This window comes from Halichoerus grypus, chromosome 4, assembly GCF_964656455.1.
Source record: "Halichoerus grypus chromosome 4, mHalGry1.hap1.1, whole genome shotgun sequence".
Lineage (NCBI taxonomy): Eukaryota > Metazoa > Chordata > Mammalia > Carnivora > Phocidae > Halichoerus > Halichoerus grypus.
In genome coordinates, this window is record NC_135715.1 from 106,620,765 (window position 1) to 106,642,605 (window position 21,841).

Here is a 21,841-nt window from a genome sequence, read left to right on the forward strand (position 1 = left end):
AATTGGATTGCCAACACCTAAATAAGTGACTCCTCCAACTGCATGTTCTTGCCCTGAAACGAGCACCTCTAAAAGCTTTCTGCCAGCACTTTTAGTTAGAATGATCTATTTGTTTAAATATCAGCTGAGGGGGACTTAGGCAAAATCATTACGTGGTGTGACTTCAGTGACTTTGATCTCCTTCATTTTTATTTATCTATTTATTTTTTAAGGCAATGGCTTCATCCTTCTCAGGACTCCACACTGGCACAATTTTGCATGGCCTTACCTGACAGTGAGATTATTGATAATCCTCTCTTATCCTCTCCCCCGTTTTCCTCCTCCCAGGGTTTTGTTCTAAGCTTACTGCCGGGGAAGAAAGCAGCCTGAGAAGCTGAACCAGGCTACTGTGTGGGCTTTCTTTGGGACCTCTCTGTGAAACTTGTGCTATTTTACTATTTGAAGATAAAAACACCTATTAACAAAGGTGACATTAGGTCAATAAGGATCAATAAAAAAAAATCATTTATCTTCATTCTAGGAAAAATCTTATCTTTACACATCTGAAATATTTTGAGTGTTCACTGGAATCATTTGTGGTTTCCTTTATATCCCTGTCATCTCCAGCTGCACCCCGTTCTCCTTCGGCATGTCCTTCTCCATTGCTTTTTTGAAATCCCTCATCTTCAGCTCTTCTCCTCTCAGACTTCTCCCTCCTCCCTAATTGTAGTGTCACTTCCCTCATATCCAATTGCTTCATTCATTTGTTTTATATTTAGAGTTTTTTAATCTACTCAGTTATAAAAAATAGAAAATTAAAGTATCTGTAGAATTTTACATTTGTTGATATTCAAATAATCTCCTGAATGTTACCGTAATTTGAAAGCTGTTTTCCATGTTAACTTTGGTGGCCACTGTTGATTAGATAACAATAAATTTAATCATGTGTGCAGTATAACTGATAATTTTTGAATACTATTACGTCACTGTCTTTAAAGAACTGTACTTTTACTTAGTATTTTTTTATTTTTTATTTTTTTAAAGATTTTATTTATTTATTTGACAGAGAGACACAGTGAGAGAGGGAACACAAGCAGGGGGAGTGGGAGAGAGAGAAGCAGGCTTCCCGCGGAGCAGGGAGCCCGATGCGGGGCTCAATCCCAGGACCCTGGGATCATGACCTGAGCCGAAGGCAGACGCTTAATGACTGAGCCACCCAGGCGCTCCACTTAGTATTTTTTTTTTAAAATAAGCCCTACCAGTGCAATAATAACCTTATGTTTATAAGCATGTAACCTTCTGTTTCAATTCAGTTAGGATGTAACTAAGAAAAACATTGTTCAATTACCATAAAAACTATTTAGAAACATACAATTAGAGAAAATAATGTGAAAATGATTTTTATACATGATTACAGAAGTTCTGAATAAATATGCCTAATTCTTATTTACCAATATTGTTATAAAGGAGTATAATAGTGTAATCTTAAATTATAAAATGTATTTGAGAGAAATTATATATGACGAATACATATAAGTGTGTACATAATTTCTTTTTTTTTTAAGCATGTGCATATTTTCTAAATGAATAATTTATGCACTGTTAAAATACTGAGTCATTGGTGCTGCTGGACCAACCTTTGTGTCTATGAGATCCATCCATGTTGCTAAATTCAATGTGATTTTCATCAGCCCAGTAGAGTCTATGGTTGACATAATCTATTGTTAGTGCCATGGGTCTAGAAATCTTGGTTTCTATGACAACACTCTGATTGGTTCCATCCATTCCAACACGTCCAATGTGAGGATACTCACAGCAGTCAATCCAATACAAATACCTAGGAAAGAAAATCAATAGCCGTTTTGTTTACACTCAGGGAGTGAAACTTCACACAATATTTCACTTATTTACTCAGCTATTCCCCAAATTAATTCATTGTATCTCTCTGAATTATAACTTCTAAGAAGCATATTTTAAATGCAAGCTTTTCTTATGATTTTTATTAAACATACAGCACACTTTGAAATATCCATATAATTTTAAATATGTTTCTTTTAGCACACAAACCCATATATAGAACATATATTATTTCTACAAGCATTCACAAATTACAGATCCCTAAAACTAACAGAGGCAAACCTTCAAGCTGCATCTGTAATGTTGGAGGAATAAAACTATCCACATATATATTTTTTTTCTTTTGGGTTCATTACCAATGAAAATTTCAAAATGATTCATGGAGGAGTACATTATATTTGCCTGAATCTGCATTGCTCAACATGATAGCCTTTAGCCAACTGTGACTCTTAACATTTAAATTAATTAAAATCATATAAAATTAAGTGAACTGGATTGTTCCTCAGTCATAGTAGCCACATTTCAAGTACCCAATAACCATATGTCACTTGGCTACCATGTCCAACAGCATAGATACAGAGCACTTCCATCACCACAGAAAGTTCTATTGGACAGTACTGATTTCAATTATGTTATTAGAAGTTCTAGAGTAAGGTATTTCAGACAGTAGTTAAAAAAAAAACAATAAAAGGAAGAAAGTTATATCGGTACTAAAACTAACTGAGTTAAACATAAATATTGTGCCCCGGTAAAATATAAATAATGGATAAGTGACAGAAATTACTTAGATATTTCTATTTAATTAAACCATTTATTTTTTTCTCATAGTTGAAAAAGTCACTTTATCTTGTTGAATATGTTTCTTTCTCTATATAATTCAAGATTTGAGTTAGAGGATCGTTAATGTCCTTTTCACAGTCCAACACTAAAACTGAAACTTATTAACCTAATTTGTTTCCCCAGATCCATTCTTTTTTTTTTAGTAAGTATAAAATCACTGGCAATTAGTTCTTCATAGTTGGAAGATGTGTAATTAAAATAATATGGTATGAAGATTATTCTATATGGTTTATAACTGGCACATTTGGTTTAAAATCAAAATGTTCCTTAAAGAAAAATTTTCCTCATACTTTCTGACAGTGATAATTATGTTTAGACATTTTAACCACACACTATAAGAGAAATAAAAGATTTGAGGAAAACCATTTATCAAATACTGGGCTAACATAAATAATCATTGTAAGAAATATGTGCATTTTTGTGTTGACAATCATTTTTTGGCGTTCTGCAATAAAGGCAGGGGATAGCAGATTATAAAGATATTTTTAAAAGTTCTTTACTAGCCAAAATATCATTAAGAGTCCTAATTAAGCACGGCACTTAAAGTAAGAAACATGTATCTGATAAGGACTAAACAAAAGGTAGACTATTGCAAGCAGAGATTCAAAGAGAGCTCTGAGAGTGAGAATTTAAAAACAAATTTGAGTCTGGAAATACAACAGTCAAGTTTGCATAGAGCAATACTGGACTTGCTATCCAGTGCTTATGTATATCTATGGTAGTTCTGAGCAAATTTAAAAATTTCACATCAGCAGATAATAATAGATACCAAGCCTTTTAGAAATTGATTAAAGGTACTGTTTCTTTAAATCTTGAATTATTTTAAGTTATTTAAATCTTGAATTATTATATTTTTATTTTGAAAGCAAACATATGTCAACAAAATACATCTAGAAAAACACAATCTATTCCTTTCTAGTAAATTTATGGAGGTGCACCTTGCTGTCTATACTAGAGATAATGGCAGTATAGATAAAAAGGAAGAAAATGAATCAGAAAGAAGTAAAAATGCAAAGATAGTTTATCTCACTGAAATCAGAACATTCCTCCTTGGCTCACTGTCTCTGAGTCTTGGGAACACTAACATAGCAATGTTTTCACCTAATAGATGATATCATATATATGCTAGCTTCTCTCACACGGGTCAGATATGACCAAATATATTTGGGTTTCTATACAACCACGACGTTTTTGAGAAGTGAATATAAACAAATAAAAATTTAAAGTAGTATTTCAATAACATTCTGTACCATTACAAAGTATATGTCCAATTTGGCTTAATTAGAGGCAGTATTCATATTTCTATACATGCACTTGCACTTGCAATTCAAACATCCCAAAAGTAAAAAAAAAAAAAAAAAAAAGTTTTCTCCATCAAATGTTATCAATAAAATATTGCAAATTATTGGATGTGAATAATAATGTTTCTGGAGTCATTAAGTAAATTATGAATTCCAAATGGTCTGACATCCATATACAGCAATTTAAAATTTTTATCTATAATCTGAACTTTTTTTTTTGGCTGGTCCTATCACCATCTTGAGCCAAGATATCAAGAACAGGAAGAGCATATTTCATGGAGTCTGACATCTGTTACATCATTCCCAGAAAGCTCACTAAGAGTTTTGAAATCCTGTCCCTGCCATACAAGCTCTCCTTAAAAAAGGCACAAATATACTTCTCCCAATTACTCCCCACCATTAAAAAATGTGTCACTTCAGCTCTAGTTGCAGTATTTACAGTCCCACATTTTCACTTCTGCACTTCCATGAATCACTGGAAGAGATCATTCCTCTTCAATTACACAGATCTTTTCATATAGACATAATTCACTTTGCCTCTCCATTCTCCACAAATTCTTCCCCGACCACATTTTTCCAGAGAGGTTTCAAGATTAAACATATTTGAGAAATGCTTTCTTTAACAAAATAAACATCATCTTTTTTTTATTATTATTATTATTGTAAAAGCCTTTAATATGCTTTAATACGACACGGTGTTTCTCTCAGAGGGAGGTATGGTGTCCCTTTCTTTATCACATAATCTTGGGTGATAGCATTTATTTTCCTAGGATAGTTCACAGGAAACACACTTTGGGAAACTGTGCTTTAGCTTTCTCTGGTCTACAGAATTACTTTTCTTTATTGCATGTGTAATTGAACAACACATATGTTGTGAACAGAGGAACCCACAAAGCACTAATGATGTAGATTCTCAGGCCTCATAATCAAAGAACCTACCTTGATTCACTCAGCTGGTATAACAACTCTAATCAGCCCCAGAGCCATTCTTAAGTAGCGTGAGAACCATATTTTGAAACAATAATTTTTTGAGGCCATATACCAGATACTCCTTAGAACGGGGAACACAGAGGTAAACAGATATGATTTTTGCCTTTAAAGATCTCTCAGTGAATGCAATAGAGGCGGATGTAAAACAAATGAAAAAAAAAGGTATTATGATAAAACTACTTTACTATGGAGGCACAAAAGAAGGAATGATAATTTTACTAGATGGAAGAAAGCATGAAAGAAATATTGTGCTCACTAATAGTTCTTTCTTTCTTTTTTTTTTTAAAGATTTTATTTATTTATTTATTTATTTGACAGAGAGACACAGCGAGAGAGGGAACACAAGCAGGGGGAGTGGGAGAGGGAGAAGCAGGCTTCCCGCCGACTGGAGAGCCCGACGCGGGGCTCGATCCCAGGACCCTGGGATCATGACCCGAGCCGAAGGCAGACGCTTAACGACTGAGCCACCCAGGCGCCCCACTAATAGTTCTTTCAACATAAATCTTATCTTCATAGCTACCTTATAAAAGTAAGAATAATCCTTATCTCCTTCAGATTTTACAACAGAATATAATTTAATTGAAGATTTTAATGTGTAACAGGTGTTCAAGATCATGTGGCCTAAGACCTTCATTTTACTGATAAACTGAGACCATATAAGATTATGTGTGTTGTCATAATCTATTAGGATAGTGATACAGTTGGAACAAGGGCTCAAGTCTCCAGATTTATAGACTACCTTTTTCTTTAAGCCGCATTATGTAGAGCCTTAAGGAAATGAGCTCTAGAAACAGATTAATCAGGTTCAAATTTCGGGTCCACCTATAACTAGCTGTGTGAATCTGGCCAATTAGCCTCTTTGAGCCTGTGTTTACTCACATGTTGAAAAGAATAATAATAGTTCCTCCTCATAAGATCACCATGAGGATTAAATGATAGAATATAGGGAACAAATTTAGAACATTGATAAACATGGAGTAAGAGTTTAGCAAATATTAGCTATTACTTTTTATCTGTACTAGATGTAATATACATTTCATATATATGTGTACACTCCCTCTCTATATATATTGGTTTAGTAATACCCACTTAATAGGTGACCTGTTGCATCTGGATTGTGTGTATAGTATTATATAATTTGTCTGGATTTTTTTTTTTCAGATTTTATTTATTTATTTGACAGAGAGAGAGAGAGAGAGAGAGAGCACAAGCAGGGGGAGTGGCAGAGGGAGAAGTAGGCCTCCCGCTGAGAAGGGAGCCCGATGCGGGGCTCGATCCCAGGACCCCGGGATCATGACCTGAGCCGAAGGCAGACACTTAACCAACTGAGCCACCCAGGCGTCCCTAATTTGTCTGGATTTTGTGTTTTATTACATGATTTGTCTATTTAAGTACTCATCCACCAAAAGAATATTATGAAAATATTCTATTGCTTTGAAGAAAAGTATAGTTTAACTCTTTTCAGGTATGAATGAATCTTCATAGACACCAGATTTCTCTCTCCTTATGGGTACCCACATTTTGATGGCTAAATTTCATTTCCTTTTCCATACTTAAGCCCCATTAGCATACATTTTTTCCAAATTTTTCAATAAGTCTGTACCAGACATTCTGGTAATTTTAACATCTGAAATTCAACTTCTTAAAAACTACCTAAGTACAAAATTTGCTGTAAATAATTAAAGCTGAAAAATGAAAACTTCAGTGAAAATGTCAAAAGCAGAGTTCTAAATTTCATCCATATAATATGTAATGTTTACCTAAGATCACATCTGAAAAACTTCAGCTCCAAATAATATCTATTCTGTAAGTTATAACAAAGTGTGAACATAGAAAACAATGTTTACTGTAACCATAACAATAGGCTGCTGTGGTTCCTGAGAATGTCTTTTATAGTTTAGTATAATATACTATATTTCTTTAAAAAAATTAAAATAGAAATCTGCTCTCAGTTTTTACTATTTTTTTTCTGAATTCAGGAAATATACTCAGCGACATTTCTCCCAACTGCAATTATTTCTGATTTTGAATTATAAATAAATTTTTCATATTCATTTCCTATATGTTTCTGACTAAGTATGGGAATATAGGTTTAAAAATTGATAGAGAAAGGATTTTTTATGTGACTGTTTATTTTAATAAAGTATTTCTATTTTCCCACAGAAATCAGAAACTGAGTTTTCATTCCTGGTATGCCTTTCATTCCCTCACAACAAAAGTTCCCTTATGACTTTTCTCCTTGAAACATGCAGGTTATTTACATACTGATATATTGGTTTGGGTGATGATGCAGGTACAATGTCCCTGTAACTATAACCCCATTTGCTGTGTACATCCAGTTGCCCATTTATTATTTCCTTTTGCAGTGAAGTTAACAATCTCTGTGCTTGGCACAGCCAGTGATCAAGACACGGCCTTTTTGCTAAAGAACTTACTTTCTAGATGGAGAGAAAGACATTTATACCAATAATAGTCATATGTACACCTGAAACTAATCTAATGTTTTATGTCAATTATACCTCAAAAAATAAAAATTTAAAAAAACTAAAAAGTCATGTAATGGTGTGTGTTCAATATGTGGGGACTTCTTAGGCATAGCTGGGGAATGTTTCACAGAGGAAGTGATATCTTCTGCTGTTGTTGGAAAAATGGGAAGTTGTTGCAACTAGAGGAAAATCAGAAGGGCATTCTAGGAAGAAAGAATGACATAAGGAAAATACAGAAATATAAAATTTGTCTTTTTCAAATTTATTTGCATTATCATTATCCATATTGGCAATAATGGATACAGATACTGAGTTTTATATGAGTCCTTCAATATGCTTTCATTAAAATATATTTATAATTCAAAATCGCACCTAGTATTATTTTCTTGTGGTATTGTTAACATACTATTAGAAAAGGAATCCAAACAAAAATATTCTTAATAATAAGGCATGCTTGTAATGATTTTGTTTCCAAAAAAACTCATATCTACATTTAAAATTTTGTAAAAAGGCTAATTATTAAAATGGAAGAAACTATAGTTTTATGTTTGTTTTCTTATTCCTGTTTGTATAGCTCTTGAAAAACATGCTCATGATCTGAGATTATTTTGTTACTGAAAATTCTAATGTGATATAATAGGAAAAGTATGGGACCAAAGCTTGAAAATTGGGTTAAATCCCCAACTTAGTATCTTACTACATAAATGATCCTGAGAAAATCACTTGGCCATTTTGAGGCTGAATGTTCTCTTCTGTACTTTAAGGACAATAGTGAAAAAATAATATCTTTCTCACAGACTCGGAAAACAGTACAAGCAACTAAAGTGATAAAATTCAGACACAGTTTTCAAATACATGGAATTCTAGAGAAGCGGTTAGTTATCTTCATTATCATTATTATAACATGGGAACTCCAATCCCAATAGGTTTACAAACTGATCATCTCCCTTTCTTATCTCTGCCCCTTTCCTGTATTCCTCATATTCTAGGGAAACATTCCTCTATTTACCTGTTTGCCTGAGCCAGAAGTCTTAATAAAGTTTGGTTTGCTGTTGTTATTGTTGTGGTGTGTTGCATTTTTATCCCTAGGTTTTTTTTGCTCTGCAAAGAAGTCTGGCATCAAAGTTTCACAAATGTGTATACTTAAATTGTTCCAATCATGAGTTCTTTCAATTCCTTGAATGTGCCGTGCTCTTCTACACATCTTTGCTTTCCCACAGAGCTTGTTCCTTTTGCCTGAAATACCTCCTGCTCTGAAGAGCACTGCATCACCTGGCTAATTCTTACTCTACCAGTCTTGTCCAGGAAGCGGACTCTGATTCTAGTTGAGATAGAAACATTTTCTATTTTCCTTTTTTTTTCTATTTTTTTCTTTTTTTGACTTTTTTTTATTATGTTAATCACCATACACTACATCATTAGTTTTTAATGTAGTGTTCCATGATTCATTGTTTGTGTATAACACCCAGTGCTCCATGCAGAACGTGCCCTCTTTAATACCCATCACCAGGCTAACCCATACTCCCACCCCCTCCCCTCTAGAACCCTCAGTTTGTTTCTCAGAGTCCATAGTCTCTCATGGTTCGTCTCCCCCTCCAACCCCCCCTCCTTCATTCTTCCCCTCCTGCTATTTTCTTCTTCTTCTTTTTTGTTTTTTTTTAACATATAATGTATTATTTGTTTCAGAGGTACAGGTCTGTGATTCAACAGTCTTACACAATTCACAGCGCTCACCATAGCACATACCCTCCCCATGTCTATCACCCAGCCACCCCATCCCTCCCACCCCCCACCACTCCAGCAACCCTCAGTTTGTTTCCTAAGATTAAGAATTCCTCATATCAGTGAGGTCATATGATACGTGTCTTCCTCTGATTGACTTTTTTCTATTTTAATAAGTTATTGCATTGTATTGTAATTATTTACTCATCTGCCTACCCACTGAACTGTGAAATACCTAGAGATTGGACTGTGCCTTTTATTTTTATGCTCCTACCTAGAACAGTGACTGATAGACACTAAACGCTAAAGAAATATGAGCTGAATAAATGAATAATTTTCTATTAACCAGTCATAGCACACATTTACTTTATTGTCTGTCATAATGGTCTTTTGTTATGTGATTACTTGAAATAACATATTAATCATCCAAAAAAAGATAAAATTATGCTCAGTCTGGCTTTAACATTATATTTTCTATTCTACTTTAAAATGCATAGATATATATATATATATATTCTGCATAAACGGCAATTTTTATAAACATTGATGCAAATAATATTAACTGCCCAAAACTTATGATAAATTAGAACAGTATTTCCCAAACTAAACCAGATAACAGAATGATTAGGATAATTGAATCTCAGCTGAATTTAAATGTAACAAACAGGAAGATGATCAGTCTACTTGTATCTTCTTTACCATTCTTAGTAACCACCATATGAAATGGATATTGTGACAACTGGGATACTATTATTAAAAGACAGAAAGGACCCCTAAGCTACCTCCTAAAAGTTTAGCTGCTTCATTATATTAGTTCAGTGATCTTTATCCTCCTTTAAACAAACCCTTGCCTTATCCCTCACTAAATATCAGGACAGAAATCACTCTCATTAAGGAAATGGGGGGTCAGTCATATTGGCAAATTCAAAATTTATGTAAACTGCAATGTTAATCTGATGTGGAAGGATTCAAGGACATTTTTATCACATAATCTTATAATTTAAGCTGATTTTTTTAAGCAGGATTACACAATATTTTAGACAGTCATGGAATTTTCACCCTGAAGCTCATCTCATAAAAACTAAAATCCAGGTTGCCCTATTGTCTCACTCTGGGGAACAAAAAAAACATGTACAAAAAGGTGTCATTAAATTTTATCTGCTAAAATAGGTGGCTTTAATTGTTACATAAAAAGATCCAATTTTTATCTGTTTTTTTGGTTATAATATGGCAGATCTATATCATAAAATATTATTCAAAATTAAAATCAAGGGAGTCTTTCATAACATTTACAATAATTTAGTACTTCACTATTTTTTTTTTAAGATTTTATTTATTTATTTGAGAGAGAGAGAATGAGAGACAGAGAGCACGAGAGGGAAGAGGATCAGAGGGAGAAGCAGACTCCCCGCGAGCAGGGAGCCCGATGTGGGACTCGATCCCGGGACTCCAGGATCATGACCTGAGCTGAAGGCAGTCGCTTAACCAACTGAGCCACCCAGGCGCCCCAGTACTTCACTATTTTAACTGACACTTTTGCTGGATGGGTTTATATTAATGATAACTTAAGGCTGCTTTCAGTTTACAGGGTAATAATACCTGTAACCCAGGAGAAATAAAACTTAAAGTTAGACTCAGCTGTGTTCACTAGGCAAGGACACAGTTTTTGTTTTATAACTAGTAAATTTCACAAGACTATTATGATCTATAGGTAACGTTTGTCTGTTTAATACGAAGCATCCTGAAGAGTATAAAATGAGAAGCTAAGCCAGCCATATTGGGTTTCAAAGAAAAGGACAATGGTTTGAACACACTAAAATAAATATCTTCTGATAAAATACTGAAGGAATTAAAATATGCACATTCTTATGAATGAATGATGATAATAGTCAAACTTAGTACATCTGGCCATTATTTCCTGAAACATATTAAAAACAAACTCTCTTGTTACTCTGTTTCAATTAAAATGGAATTGACACTCTTTTGAATCTTTTGTTACTATGGGAAAGAAAATACTTTAAAAGGTAACAAAATGGTTACATAATTATACGAACATATAAAAGTTAAAAGTTGCACATTACCTTGGAAACAGAAAAGTATTTACAGTACAAGTCTTCTCCTATTAGATACTGCTTTTACCCAAAGTAATGTTTAAAATTAAGCTATAAAATATACAGTGATATGATCACATTGCCAATTATAAACATAAGGGACCAAAAAAACAGATACAACATATTAGCAAGAAGCAAAGTCTAACTGTTGTATATGATAAGATAAAAGCAGTGATTTCATGAAATATATTTAGTGAAATTAATTTATACAGCAGAAAATTTAGAGCACTACTGTTATTATAATACTTGTTACTGTGAATGTGTCTTATTTTAAAAAATCAAATTTTCTCTAAATTTGTTATTTTAACAAGCATGTTGAGTAGGTTGAACTTCTACAGAGATCGTTTTGGAGAATGTAATCATGCTAAATTATACTGAAAAAAAAAAGAAAGAAAGGCATGCCTCTCTACCAAAACAACATAATTAAAAGTGAATGGTAATGGTCATAATCTATAGAACTTTAGCAGCCATATATCTGACTTTGACACCTAAGCACTGACACCTTATTGTGTGTTCTTCCCTCATCTGGAATCTCCAGCCTGCTGTCCTTAATCCTTACCATGACTCGTTCTCCTTTCTTACAACGAAATGCAACAAAACACAGCTCCAATATGAATCTTTCTCAATATTTCCACTTTGCTATCCCTTTGGAATGCATGGATAATGCACCTTGTTATTTATTATCTGTGGATACTACATATGTCTTTTGCCTTAAAGTGATAGAGGAATTATATCATCCGTATTTGTGACCCACCACAATTGCTACCTTTCCTCCAAGATTTAAAGGCATTAAAATTAGAGAAATCTGTACATTTTATTTATTTCCACTACATTTATAGATTAGTTAGAAAAACAGTTGCGCTTAAAACTTTCAAAAATACTTGCTGCAAAATCTCATCATTTTAAACGTTTTTCTTTTTCACCGTGATAGTCACATTTCTATTTTTGACTTCCCAGTAAGAATGTCTACACATTACACTTTATATTGGTTTTCATGTTAAAACCTACAGAATGGGAATTACCACACTGAATATAATCCACAGTTTCAATCTCTAATTTAAGATTTTCAATGTTTGTTACAAACCCAGCTCGAGGGTCCAAAGACAGGTCCCGGGGGAACTTCAGCCTTTTGCTAACAAGTATAGTAGGGTATAAGCCACTGAGTTTGGATACTTCAATGATCCTTTTTTCTGTGTCAGACCAATAGAGGTTTTTTCCAATCCAATCGACAGCAAGTGCATTGGGGACAGCTGTGTTATGCACTACCTAACAAAATAAGAATTTAAAAAGTTAACAGTGTAAATACCTAGTTTAAGAACTCAGCAATTGCTTCTTGATTTTTTACAGAGATTATAGAATTCTACTTAAACATTAGAAATGGAATCTAGATAAGCATAAAACATAGAACAAATCTATTCTAATAAAATTACTTGTTTGTGATGTGAGAAATTACCACATCTGTAATCAGGTCCCTAAAAATGACATATGGGCTTAAGAAGTAAACACCAAAATAAAAAGCTGTTGGGCAGCTACAAAGTTGTTGATGACATTTTTGTTATAGCTTACCTGTCTTCTAAAAATTGGGGGCAGAAATTCTATCACACACAAAAACACACAGAATTATTGATATTATTTATCTTTAACAGGTTTTGGGGGAGATAGCATTCTCCACTCTCCCAGCTGCTCTTGCCCTATTTAAATTACCTACTACAACAAGAGAAAAAAATACAAGTGAGAACATACATTATTTTACCTAACCAAAGGAAGTGAAATTCACACAACTCCTGCACTTGATTCTAACCCATGTCAATATCAGCTATAATAAGGATATAAACACTTTACGTACAAATATGAAGCATATAAAATAACCAAAGATTCTATATGACTGCTATTTCTGAGTTCTCAGTGCTTTGAGGATTATGTGAAAGGAGAAACTGAAACTTTGGGCTATATAGAACCCAATAGTTAGAGACAAGAAAACAATAATGAAAGTTTATAGTTATCCTTTCCCTAATGTTATCAATAGTAAAGATACCATATATATATGACTACATGAGCATTTTCAGCAACTAATAGTATCAATCTACTGTATTGAATTGCAAGATATATTTTCTTCTTTCTCCTAACTTCCACTTTTAAAAAGTTGGCATGGCTGACAATTTATGTGAAAATCAGTGAATTAGTGATCTCAATAGAAATATGATTCATTTTGTCACCCTATGTTATGACACGATTTAAAGTAGTAACAGGCTAGTAGTCCCACGGTGGTAGATAATTAATCCTTTAAAAATATTAAAATACATTCAAAAATATAAAAGTAACCAAAAATTTAAATGTCTTGTAAAAAAAAAATGACTACTGCTACTTTTACAGTTTTTATATAAATAGCCAAAGAATTAAAAAAGACAAAATTCATCTGCTTGTTTGTTCTATAAATATACTGATATTTCATTTATAAATTATCAGCTCATACATAAATATATAAAGTTTATACATAAATACAATCACACTGGTCATCTTGGCGTTGCATATACACATTTCAAGATTTTATTAATATTTTCAAAAATGAAGGTTACAAAAAGAGTTAAAGTAATTGAAGTTCCATGTACTTGAATTTAAATGTCTTTATATTTTATTGCATATATGCAGAGCAAGTTATTTTATTTTATTTTTCAAATAATTTTATTTTAAAACTCAAGATAACACAGTGCTCACTTCAGCAGAACATAAAACTCAAGATAACTCAGAAATAGTGCCAAGTAGCTCATATCTAGAATGTGACATGTATTTAATTATGATGCTGTCTGATTGGAACATTCATGATTTTACAGAAATGCATTCAATTATTTCCATGTATAGGAGGTTAATTTTAATAGTGCTATAATTTCAATCTAGAGTCCAGTAATTAATTTTTTCAATTATAGATTCTCAGACTCAACTTTCCCTTTTATATAAATTAACACAATTGCAAGTCAGGCACTAATCATTCAAGTCGAAAGCATCTCTCACGTTTTCTAGGGTTGTGAATAAAATTCTGAATTTTATTTACCCAATTTGATTCTAATCTTATTGCAAGTAATAGTGTTATAATGAAACATATGGATTAAAAAGCCTCATATTTCATATTTAAAGTATGTATTAACACTGTACAAATGTGAAATTCAAATCAACCTAGTACATTCTATGAGTTGTATCATTACCATCAAATAACATTTTCTATTCAAGTCAGCTATACCAATAAAATATCCAATAATCCCATCATTGTAACAGGTAGTTACCTTAATATCACTTCCATTTAAACACATTCTATTTATGCGGCTGCCATTGGGTCGGCTAGAATCAATCCAATAGATGAATTCTTCTCTGTAATCAAAATCTATAGCAATAACATTGTTTAATCCCTAAAAATAAAAAAAGGAAAAGTATGAATCAGAGTTAATAGAAATTATTTTAAAATGTTTTGGGAATTCATAAGAATCACTATCTCCTTTTGAACCTAAATAGTTATAGTTATTACAATGAAGAGCATTTGTGACCAATTCTTTTAAAAGCATTTGATGTTTACATTTTCTCTATACCATACACCTAAGATGTTGCATAATTTATTTGAAAATATTTTTCCATGTTGGTCACAAAAATTTTGGACTGCTTATAGATAAAGATGTAAGTAAATAGCCAGTATCGTGGGTGAAAAAAAAATCTGCTTTTAGGGAGATAAAGTGAAAGACTCTCACTTTAGGTTAATGTTAAAAAGTACAAATTTACTGTCATTATTATCTGTTCTGTAGAGTAACCAGAAAAGAGCATATGTCTAAATTGGAAAGGCTGGAGATCCCTGAAGATTGAAGATAAGCCCTGGATAGCCATCTGATGAAAGTCAGAAAAGAAGGTATAGAATCTACTTTGGCCAAAATCACTTGCCTCAACAACATAAATGAGCTGCCTTGTTTTGTTTCTTCTTGCTTCCAAGGGCCCTCCAGCCAAAATAGTGCCATATTAGAATTTAAAATTTATAATCTTAGGTGAGTATTTGACCAATGAGGAACTCGGTGGGCAACATCTTTTTATTCCACAAGGAAACATGAGGAAATGCCTGCCTTCAGACTCATGTCTTTTTTTAGAGGGTAACAGAACTGAACATGAATCCAACTGATATGTTTCTGAATACCACAGTTCTTTGGTTTGATAGGTATGTGTTTTGACAGATTTGATTTAAGAATTGTACATCAGGATCTGGGAATCTTTTTAAGTGCTAAATTGTTCAAATGATTGCTGAGGGGTTAATTTAATTCTGACCTTTCATTAGGACTCATAGATTTACTACCCCAATGGACTAACAAAACTTGGATTAGGATTTTAATTGTGTTAACTCATTTTAAGGATTGGATAATTTATCAATATATAAATTTTATGTATTAAAAAATAATTGACACTATAGACATTTGGCAAAGCCCTAAGAGATCGTCGCCATATCTTTATATCTGTTGTAAACTTGCTTATATCTATATTTAACCTAAAATTGTAATAAGTCTCAAATTGTTTTGGGGGTCATTTATGAGTAGCTATAGTCCTATGGGTAAGGATTAGCACCTTCAGGGAAATCGGCTGTTTTGTTTGGTTAGAGGGGGAGGGAAAGGAAGGATGATAATTACCACACCTGGGTTCAGTTTCCAGATCTATTCCCCAAATTTAAAATTAGATAGAATGACTCTGCATTAGATTTATAAACTCTTTTATAAGACTCAGGATGAGGCTAAATTATTACTGTTCCTTTTTTATTTCTTTCCAATGATCTAGAAGACTAAGGATGGCCTAGTTATAGAAGCAATTCAAAGAAGGTTCTGGCAAATACTGTTTTTTTTTCTTCTCTCAGCAGGGCTAAATTCTAATGGTGATGCATTAAAATCATAGGTTCAAATCTTATGTTTTTAGTTGGCTTAATGTGAGCAATCTCTTTTCTCAGCCCCAGACTATTAAGTTAACCTGAAATAGCCTGACCCCTTGGAACTGCCTGCCATTGGTCATAAATAAGAGACATAAGTAAACACGACTGTGTGTAAATTCCTCACTACACCCAGATGAATAAACACAAGTATACTTCTTACTGACATTACTAATCAAAAATAATGACCATAAATGCTTAAAAAAATCAGTCACAGATTCAAAAGATTTGTTAAATATTCATTCACAAGCTAAAAACTGGAGGACTCCTTAACTAAATGTACTTCATCATACATATCTAGGAAACTGTCTATGCAAAATCAATCAAAGTTTTAAAATACAAATTGAGTATAGTCCAAGTTCTGTAGAGAGTTTAATAAATTCACTCCAATAGTAGTTTGTAATATCCTTTCTGTTCAAATGCTTTTAACAGCAGAGGAGTAAGGTAAATGTGTTAGGGTTCTGTGATGGCCTGTAATTCAGATGGATGAATTAGAGCTTTATAGAGAAAAGCTGGAGAGAATCTTGTCACTAACTTTAGGAAAGATTTACCCAATCATGGCAGAATTACCTGATTCCTTTCTTTACAATAATCAATTTAGATAATGAAAATCCAATTCCAAATTTAGCAATTCAACTATAATAAATTAAAGCTATAAATGCAGAGGAACGGAAGCTCTGAATCCTGACATTTCTATCTAACCAAGCTGGTCATTTTTCTACAACTTTACCCTTAATCCCCACAGAAAACTTTGCAATTCTCTCTTTGCAGAATCATATTCAAGGAACATTAAAACAGCCAAGGGCATGGTCAAAATAATGTCTAAACACTAAAGTCATCCCAGTGGTTTTAGAGCTGAAAATTGGTTTCATCAAAATCCTATTTGTTTCTTTCATTTCTATAGCTGAAGATTTGCACCCTTTGGTTCAAGATGATTAATTTAGGAAATTGTGTTTTGTTTCTCTATGCAATTTTACTGGAATAAAAGGCACTGCTAGGACTGAATTGGGTAACATTGGAAAGCCACTTGATTAATGCACCTAAATTCATAAAATTAATACTTGATTAATGCATTTCACTTCCCAAGTGCATGTTATTAAAGTACATTTTCTTTATGCATGTGGTGTAAGAATTTAAGTTACAGCTGGCATAGCTACCACTCTGTTTTAGAATACATAGGGCAAAGAATAATCTACCAGTTGTTATACTTTTTCACTGTAATGCTTCATGAGATTGTACAGACTTCAACAAAGAGAATAAAATTCAAGATATTATGGTAAATTGTTCTTCCTAACCGCCTACACAAAAAGATTCCTCCCAAGTTTAAGGCGAGGATGTCTTTTCACTTATTTTGACTCAGAGAAAATATGGGGAGATAATTACTTCCGTTTTTTACTTCATTCTGCACATGTAGACAGAAATCTCTGAGAAAAAAAAAAAAAAAACAACTGTTTCTCTGCCTAGAACTCCTTGAAAATTCCTATAATGCGATAATGAAATGTAGTTAAAAATATCTTCCCTGACAGAAATGATATATTCCAAACAGACTGCAGGCAAAACTGGATGTAAGGGTTGTGTCTAGTTTTTTGGGTGTCTATTTCCTTACTCACTGGTCACATTAATAAATGCTTTCCAATGACACAGATGTTCACAGTCCTCATGAGCTTCCTCTTTTTTCTCACTCCCTCTTCATTTTCATAAACACTACACTAAGAAAACTATCTGAAAGTCATCCCCCACTTAGGTACTAGTGATTGGTAGTAGTCGAAAATGATACCAGGAAAGAAGTGCTATCTGAACGTGTGCATTAAAGCAGTCTGGATATATGAAATAGACTTAAATGATGCATACAGGAAAAAATCATTTTCCTCCATTAAGAACAATCTCTGATAATATATTAGCCATGAAAACAACAAAAGGGATATCAGCAGAAATGTCCTGAGTCACAGAGTTGGAAAATAAAGCAAGGAGATGTCACTGAAGCTCTGTTATGGTCTTCACGAAGTCAATAAATATTGTTGCTATTTTAGTTATTAGTCCAACTGAGCTTATACACAGAGTGTCCTAAAGAGAGAACTTTCTCCCTTTCTGATAGCAGAGTCTAAAAGGAAGAAATGCTAAACAAATAAACAAATACAACCTAGTAAAGAGAAAATAAGCATGTCCCTTTTCCAGATACCATACGAGGAAATCAATGGCTGGCACATTCAACTTTGAAGGTATAGAGAGGCCTAGAGAGGGTATGGAGACCTACTCCAAAAGAAAAAGACAATTTTCAAAATTTTGTAACTTTATTTATAAGCTTAAAATTAGACTACACAGAAAAAAAGAATTAAGTTAAATAATGTAGAAAACCATTTGGGCCGCAAACATTTTTCACATTTATATATGCTAAAACTTTTTCCCTGGAGTTATTTCTCTCATACTATTACTCATTATTATTCTTATATTATTCATCTCTTAAAGAGATAATGGTCTAATTCTTATATTTTAAATCAATTTCTGCTTAGTTTTTATAAACAACATGAAAATATTTTACATTTTTTCCCAATCTCTCCAGGGTTCACAATAAGAGATGCCTCTCTCTAATGATACAGTGAATGTTGGTGGCACACTCTAATCTCAAGAGCAAGAATCTAAACCTCACAGACACTCATGAACAAGTGCATGTGTGGTGAGCACACGGGAAGTCTGAGGACTCCAGTGAATCTGAGAGCGTTGACCTCTATGTCAAAGTGTCAACTGCTACACAGTTTGGATTGTGGGCGTTCAAGGATGTGAGCCCAACAGTGCTGTACCTTCCTATTTTTTTTTTTTTTCAGGAATAGCCTGAAATCTGGATTTTCATGGGAACTTTTCATTTTCAATCTGTGACTTAGAGGAAAACTGAAAAATCTGTCAGGGACAGTCAGTATCCCCGTTGCTAATGAATATTTACACTTAAAATGAAACTAAATTCTTAAGAAAAATGAATGAAACTGACAATGGCAATGGAGGAATCCATCAGTAGGTGGCAAAAATAGTTTTAGTTAAGTAGGTATTCTTTATGCTGCTGAAAAATCATCACATGAATGGCCTTCTAAGCCTATGCCTAATGCTGGCACAAACATACTACAAGAACAAGAAATGTCCTTATTTTTGGCACACTTGTTCTAGACTGTGCTTTCACATATTTATGTTACTATTATACGGTTTGGTGCAAAAAGACATTTGTAGGAGAACAGATACCAACTGAATCTTCCCAAAGAAGCTATTTCTCCTGACAACTAAAACTATGCTATACCTAAATGCATGCGATTTCTCTAGTCCATGTAGTAATCACTGTCATTTTAATGACTTGATTTTATGCTATTTTCACTGCAGACTGGGAAAAATAAAAAGTTGAGGTGAGCAATTCAGTTTTCTATCCTGTCATTAAGTGCAAATCATACCTTTTTATCTCAAATAACAGATATAAGCAAACTCTGACAATAGAACTTAAACATCAAAATGGAACAACCCAGATTCTCTTGAAGTGGACACGTTGAGGGATGAAGAGGGTAGGATTGAAAATATGTGCCTCACAACCTTTGAACCATGGCTGGATTACCATTACACTTTTGCTCACTTGCTCATTCTAAATTTTAAAGGCTAGAGATTACCATTCCTGTTTTATTTTCTAGTTCTATAAACAGAAACTTAAAATTCTTCAAAAAGCATTAATTTTTAAATCCCAAGGGGGAAAAACCAATTTGGGTAATATAAGAAATACTTTAAAAGATAATTTTATGCTTTCTCTAATCTACCTTTTCTTGAGACAGTTTTTCCCCTCCATTAATTATACCTTACTTTTTTTTTTTTTTTTTTTTTTTTACTTTCTTAGATATGATGTGATGTGACATGTTGGGAACATCACCCGGACAATTCAAACAAAATAAAATTTATGGTAATCTTATATATATACATGCATGTGTCCAGGAGTAAGTGCTTCATAAATTCTAGTTGTGAGATATTTCTATAGTTCTCATGCATATCTGGAGTACCCATATTAAGTATGAAATCATCAAGACAATGTCATACCTGTTTCAAAAGTGTATAGTTGGAGCCATCAGTGCTAATTTTCCTTATTTCATGATGATCAGCAAGAATTAGAAAAGGTTCTTCATCTAAATACCAAGACAAAAAACATAATTAGAATTTTATATGTACGGTTTTCAACTTTGCTTGGTTTCAACAGCATTATAAATTTAAATGCATTGCCCTCTGGTAGATTAATGGTTAAAAAATTCACACTGAGCATTTCAATTGATAATAAAATGAAAAGGCAGCAGATACCCAGGCAGTATGGGAAATCTAGATAATTCTAAATGCATCCCTCTCTTTCCCTCAGTTTTCATGAACAGCAGATTATCTAATTTATTTGGAATTGGTGGAAAATATCTGCTATCATAATCTGATATTTTTAAATGAGTTTCAGGAAAGAATAAACTACACCTATCTTAGCTAATACATATAATCAGAAAATTCTTTCTTGAAAACCAAATAACAGTCTTATGCTGCCAGAATGACTTTGGTGAAAATCAGGAGTATCACTGCCTACATATCTATCTTTTATCTACCCGGAGACTTTTCTTAAATAATTTTGGAACTCCAGGTTCTATAAATTTTGTTTATTAATTTCATCTTTCCTCATAATCTGGCTTTTTTAATCCTTTCATTGTTGTTAATGGTCTTTATTTCCTTCTTATAGTTTGTCTAATATGTTGTAGTATCTCATTTGTTCTAGAATCTAGGAAAAATAAGAAGAAGAATCTGACCATGCTCCAAATATATGAAGATCCTCTAAAGCTTTAGATTGGTTTTCTCTTCAGAATTTTTTTGGAACCAAAATGGACTTTTATTTTTATTTTTTTAAAGATTTATTTAATTATTTTAGAGAGAGAGAGAAGGAGAGAGAGTCTTCACTGAGGGTGAAGCCTGACAGGGGGCTCGATCTAAGGACCTTGAGATGAAAATCTGAGCCAAAACCAAGAGTCAGATGCTTAACTGAGTGCATCACCCAGGTGCCCCACAAACTGGATTTGTAAATAAAAAATATTCAGAAAGTTTTGCATAGCACATTTATTTGAATATGTATCTGAATAATTTAAATTCAAATTGACCACATTCTTGGTTGTTACAAGTTTTGTTCAAACTCTTTTTTTAAAGAGCTTTGTTTCTAAGATGAAGTCATATACTTAGTTACCTGATAAACAAATTTAATGTCAGTAGAAATTAGAAAAAAAAAGAAAAAAGCAATGAAAAAGGTAGTCACTTTATGTAATTTAATGTGGATTTAATTATAAATCATTTATTGTTACAGAGTTATTGCTTATGTTAAAAATTATTATTTTCCTCTTCTTATCTTTTAGTTTCACAGTAAATATATAATACATAGGTGTTATATTATATATTAGCATACTTTATGTCAGGGATTAGAAATGTGTGCCACACATGCTGATCATCTCCTTCCATGAGCAAGTGCAGCACCCCCAACCAATCATTCAGTGTTCGTGTTGACGCTAAACTGAGACTCAGAACCTTACTAAAGAGAGGTGGCTCTGCAGTTGAAGGTACCTTGCCATCTCTTGTCAA

General features: G+C 33.0%; 1 protein-coding gene across 2 annotated transcripts in view; it reads right to left on the reverse strand.

Moving 5' to 3' along the window:
• LRP1B (LDL receptor related protein 1B) overlaps positions 1 to 21,841 on the reverse strand; it is a 1,832,840-nt gene that overhangs the window by 222,464 nt on the left and 1,588,535 nt on the right. For both annotated transcript variants that reach the window (XR_013447098.1, XM_078070743.1), the window contains exons 57-60: positions 20,288 to 20,373; positions 14,565 to 14,687; positions 12,371 to 12,552; positions 1,617 to 1,816 (exon numbers count right to left, since the gene is read on the reverse strand). Coding sequence is in view for 1 of the 2 variants with exons in the window: in XM_078070743.1 (XP_077926869.1) it covers positions 1,617 to 1,816; positions 12,371 to 12,552; positions 14,565 to 14,687; positions 20,288 to 20,373 (591 nt within the window). In the remaining variant the exon portion in view is untranslated. The remainder of the gene's footprint in view (positions 1 to 1,616; positions 1,817 to 12,370; positions 12,553 to 14,564; positions 14,688 to 20,287; positions 20,374 to 21,841) is intronic.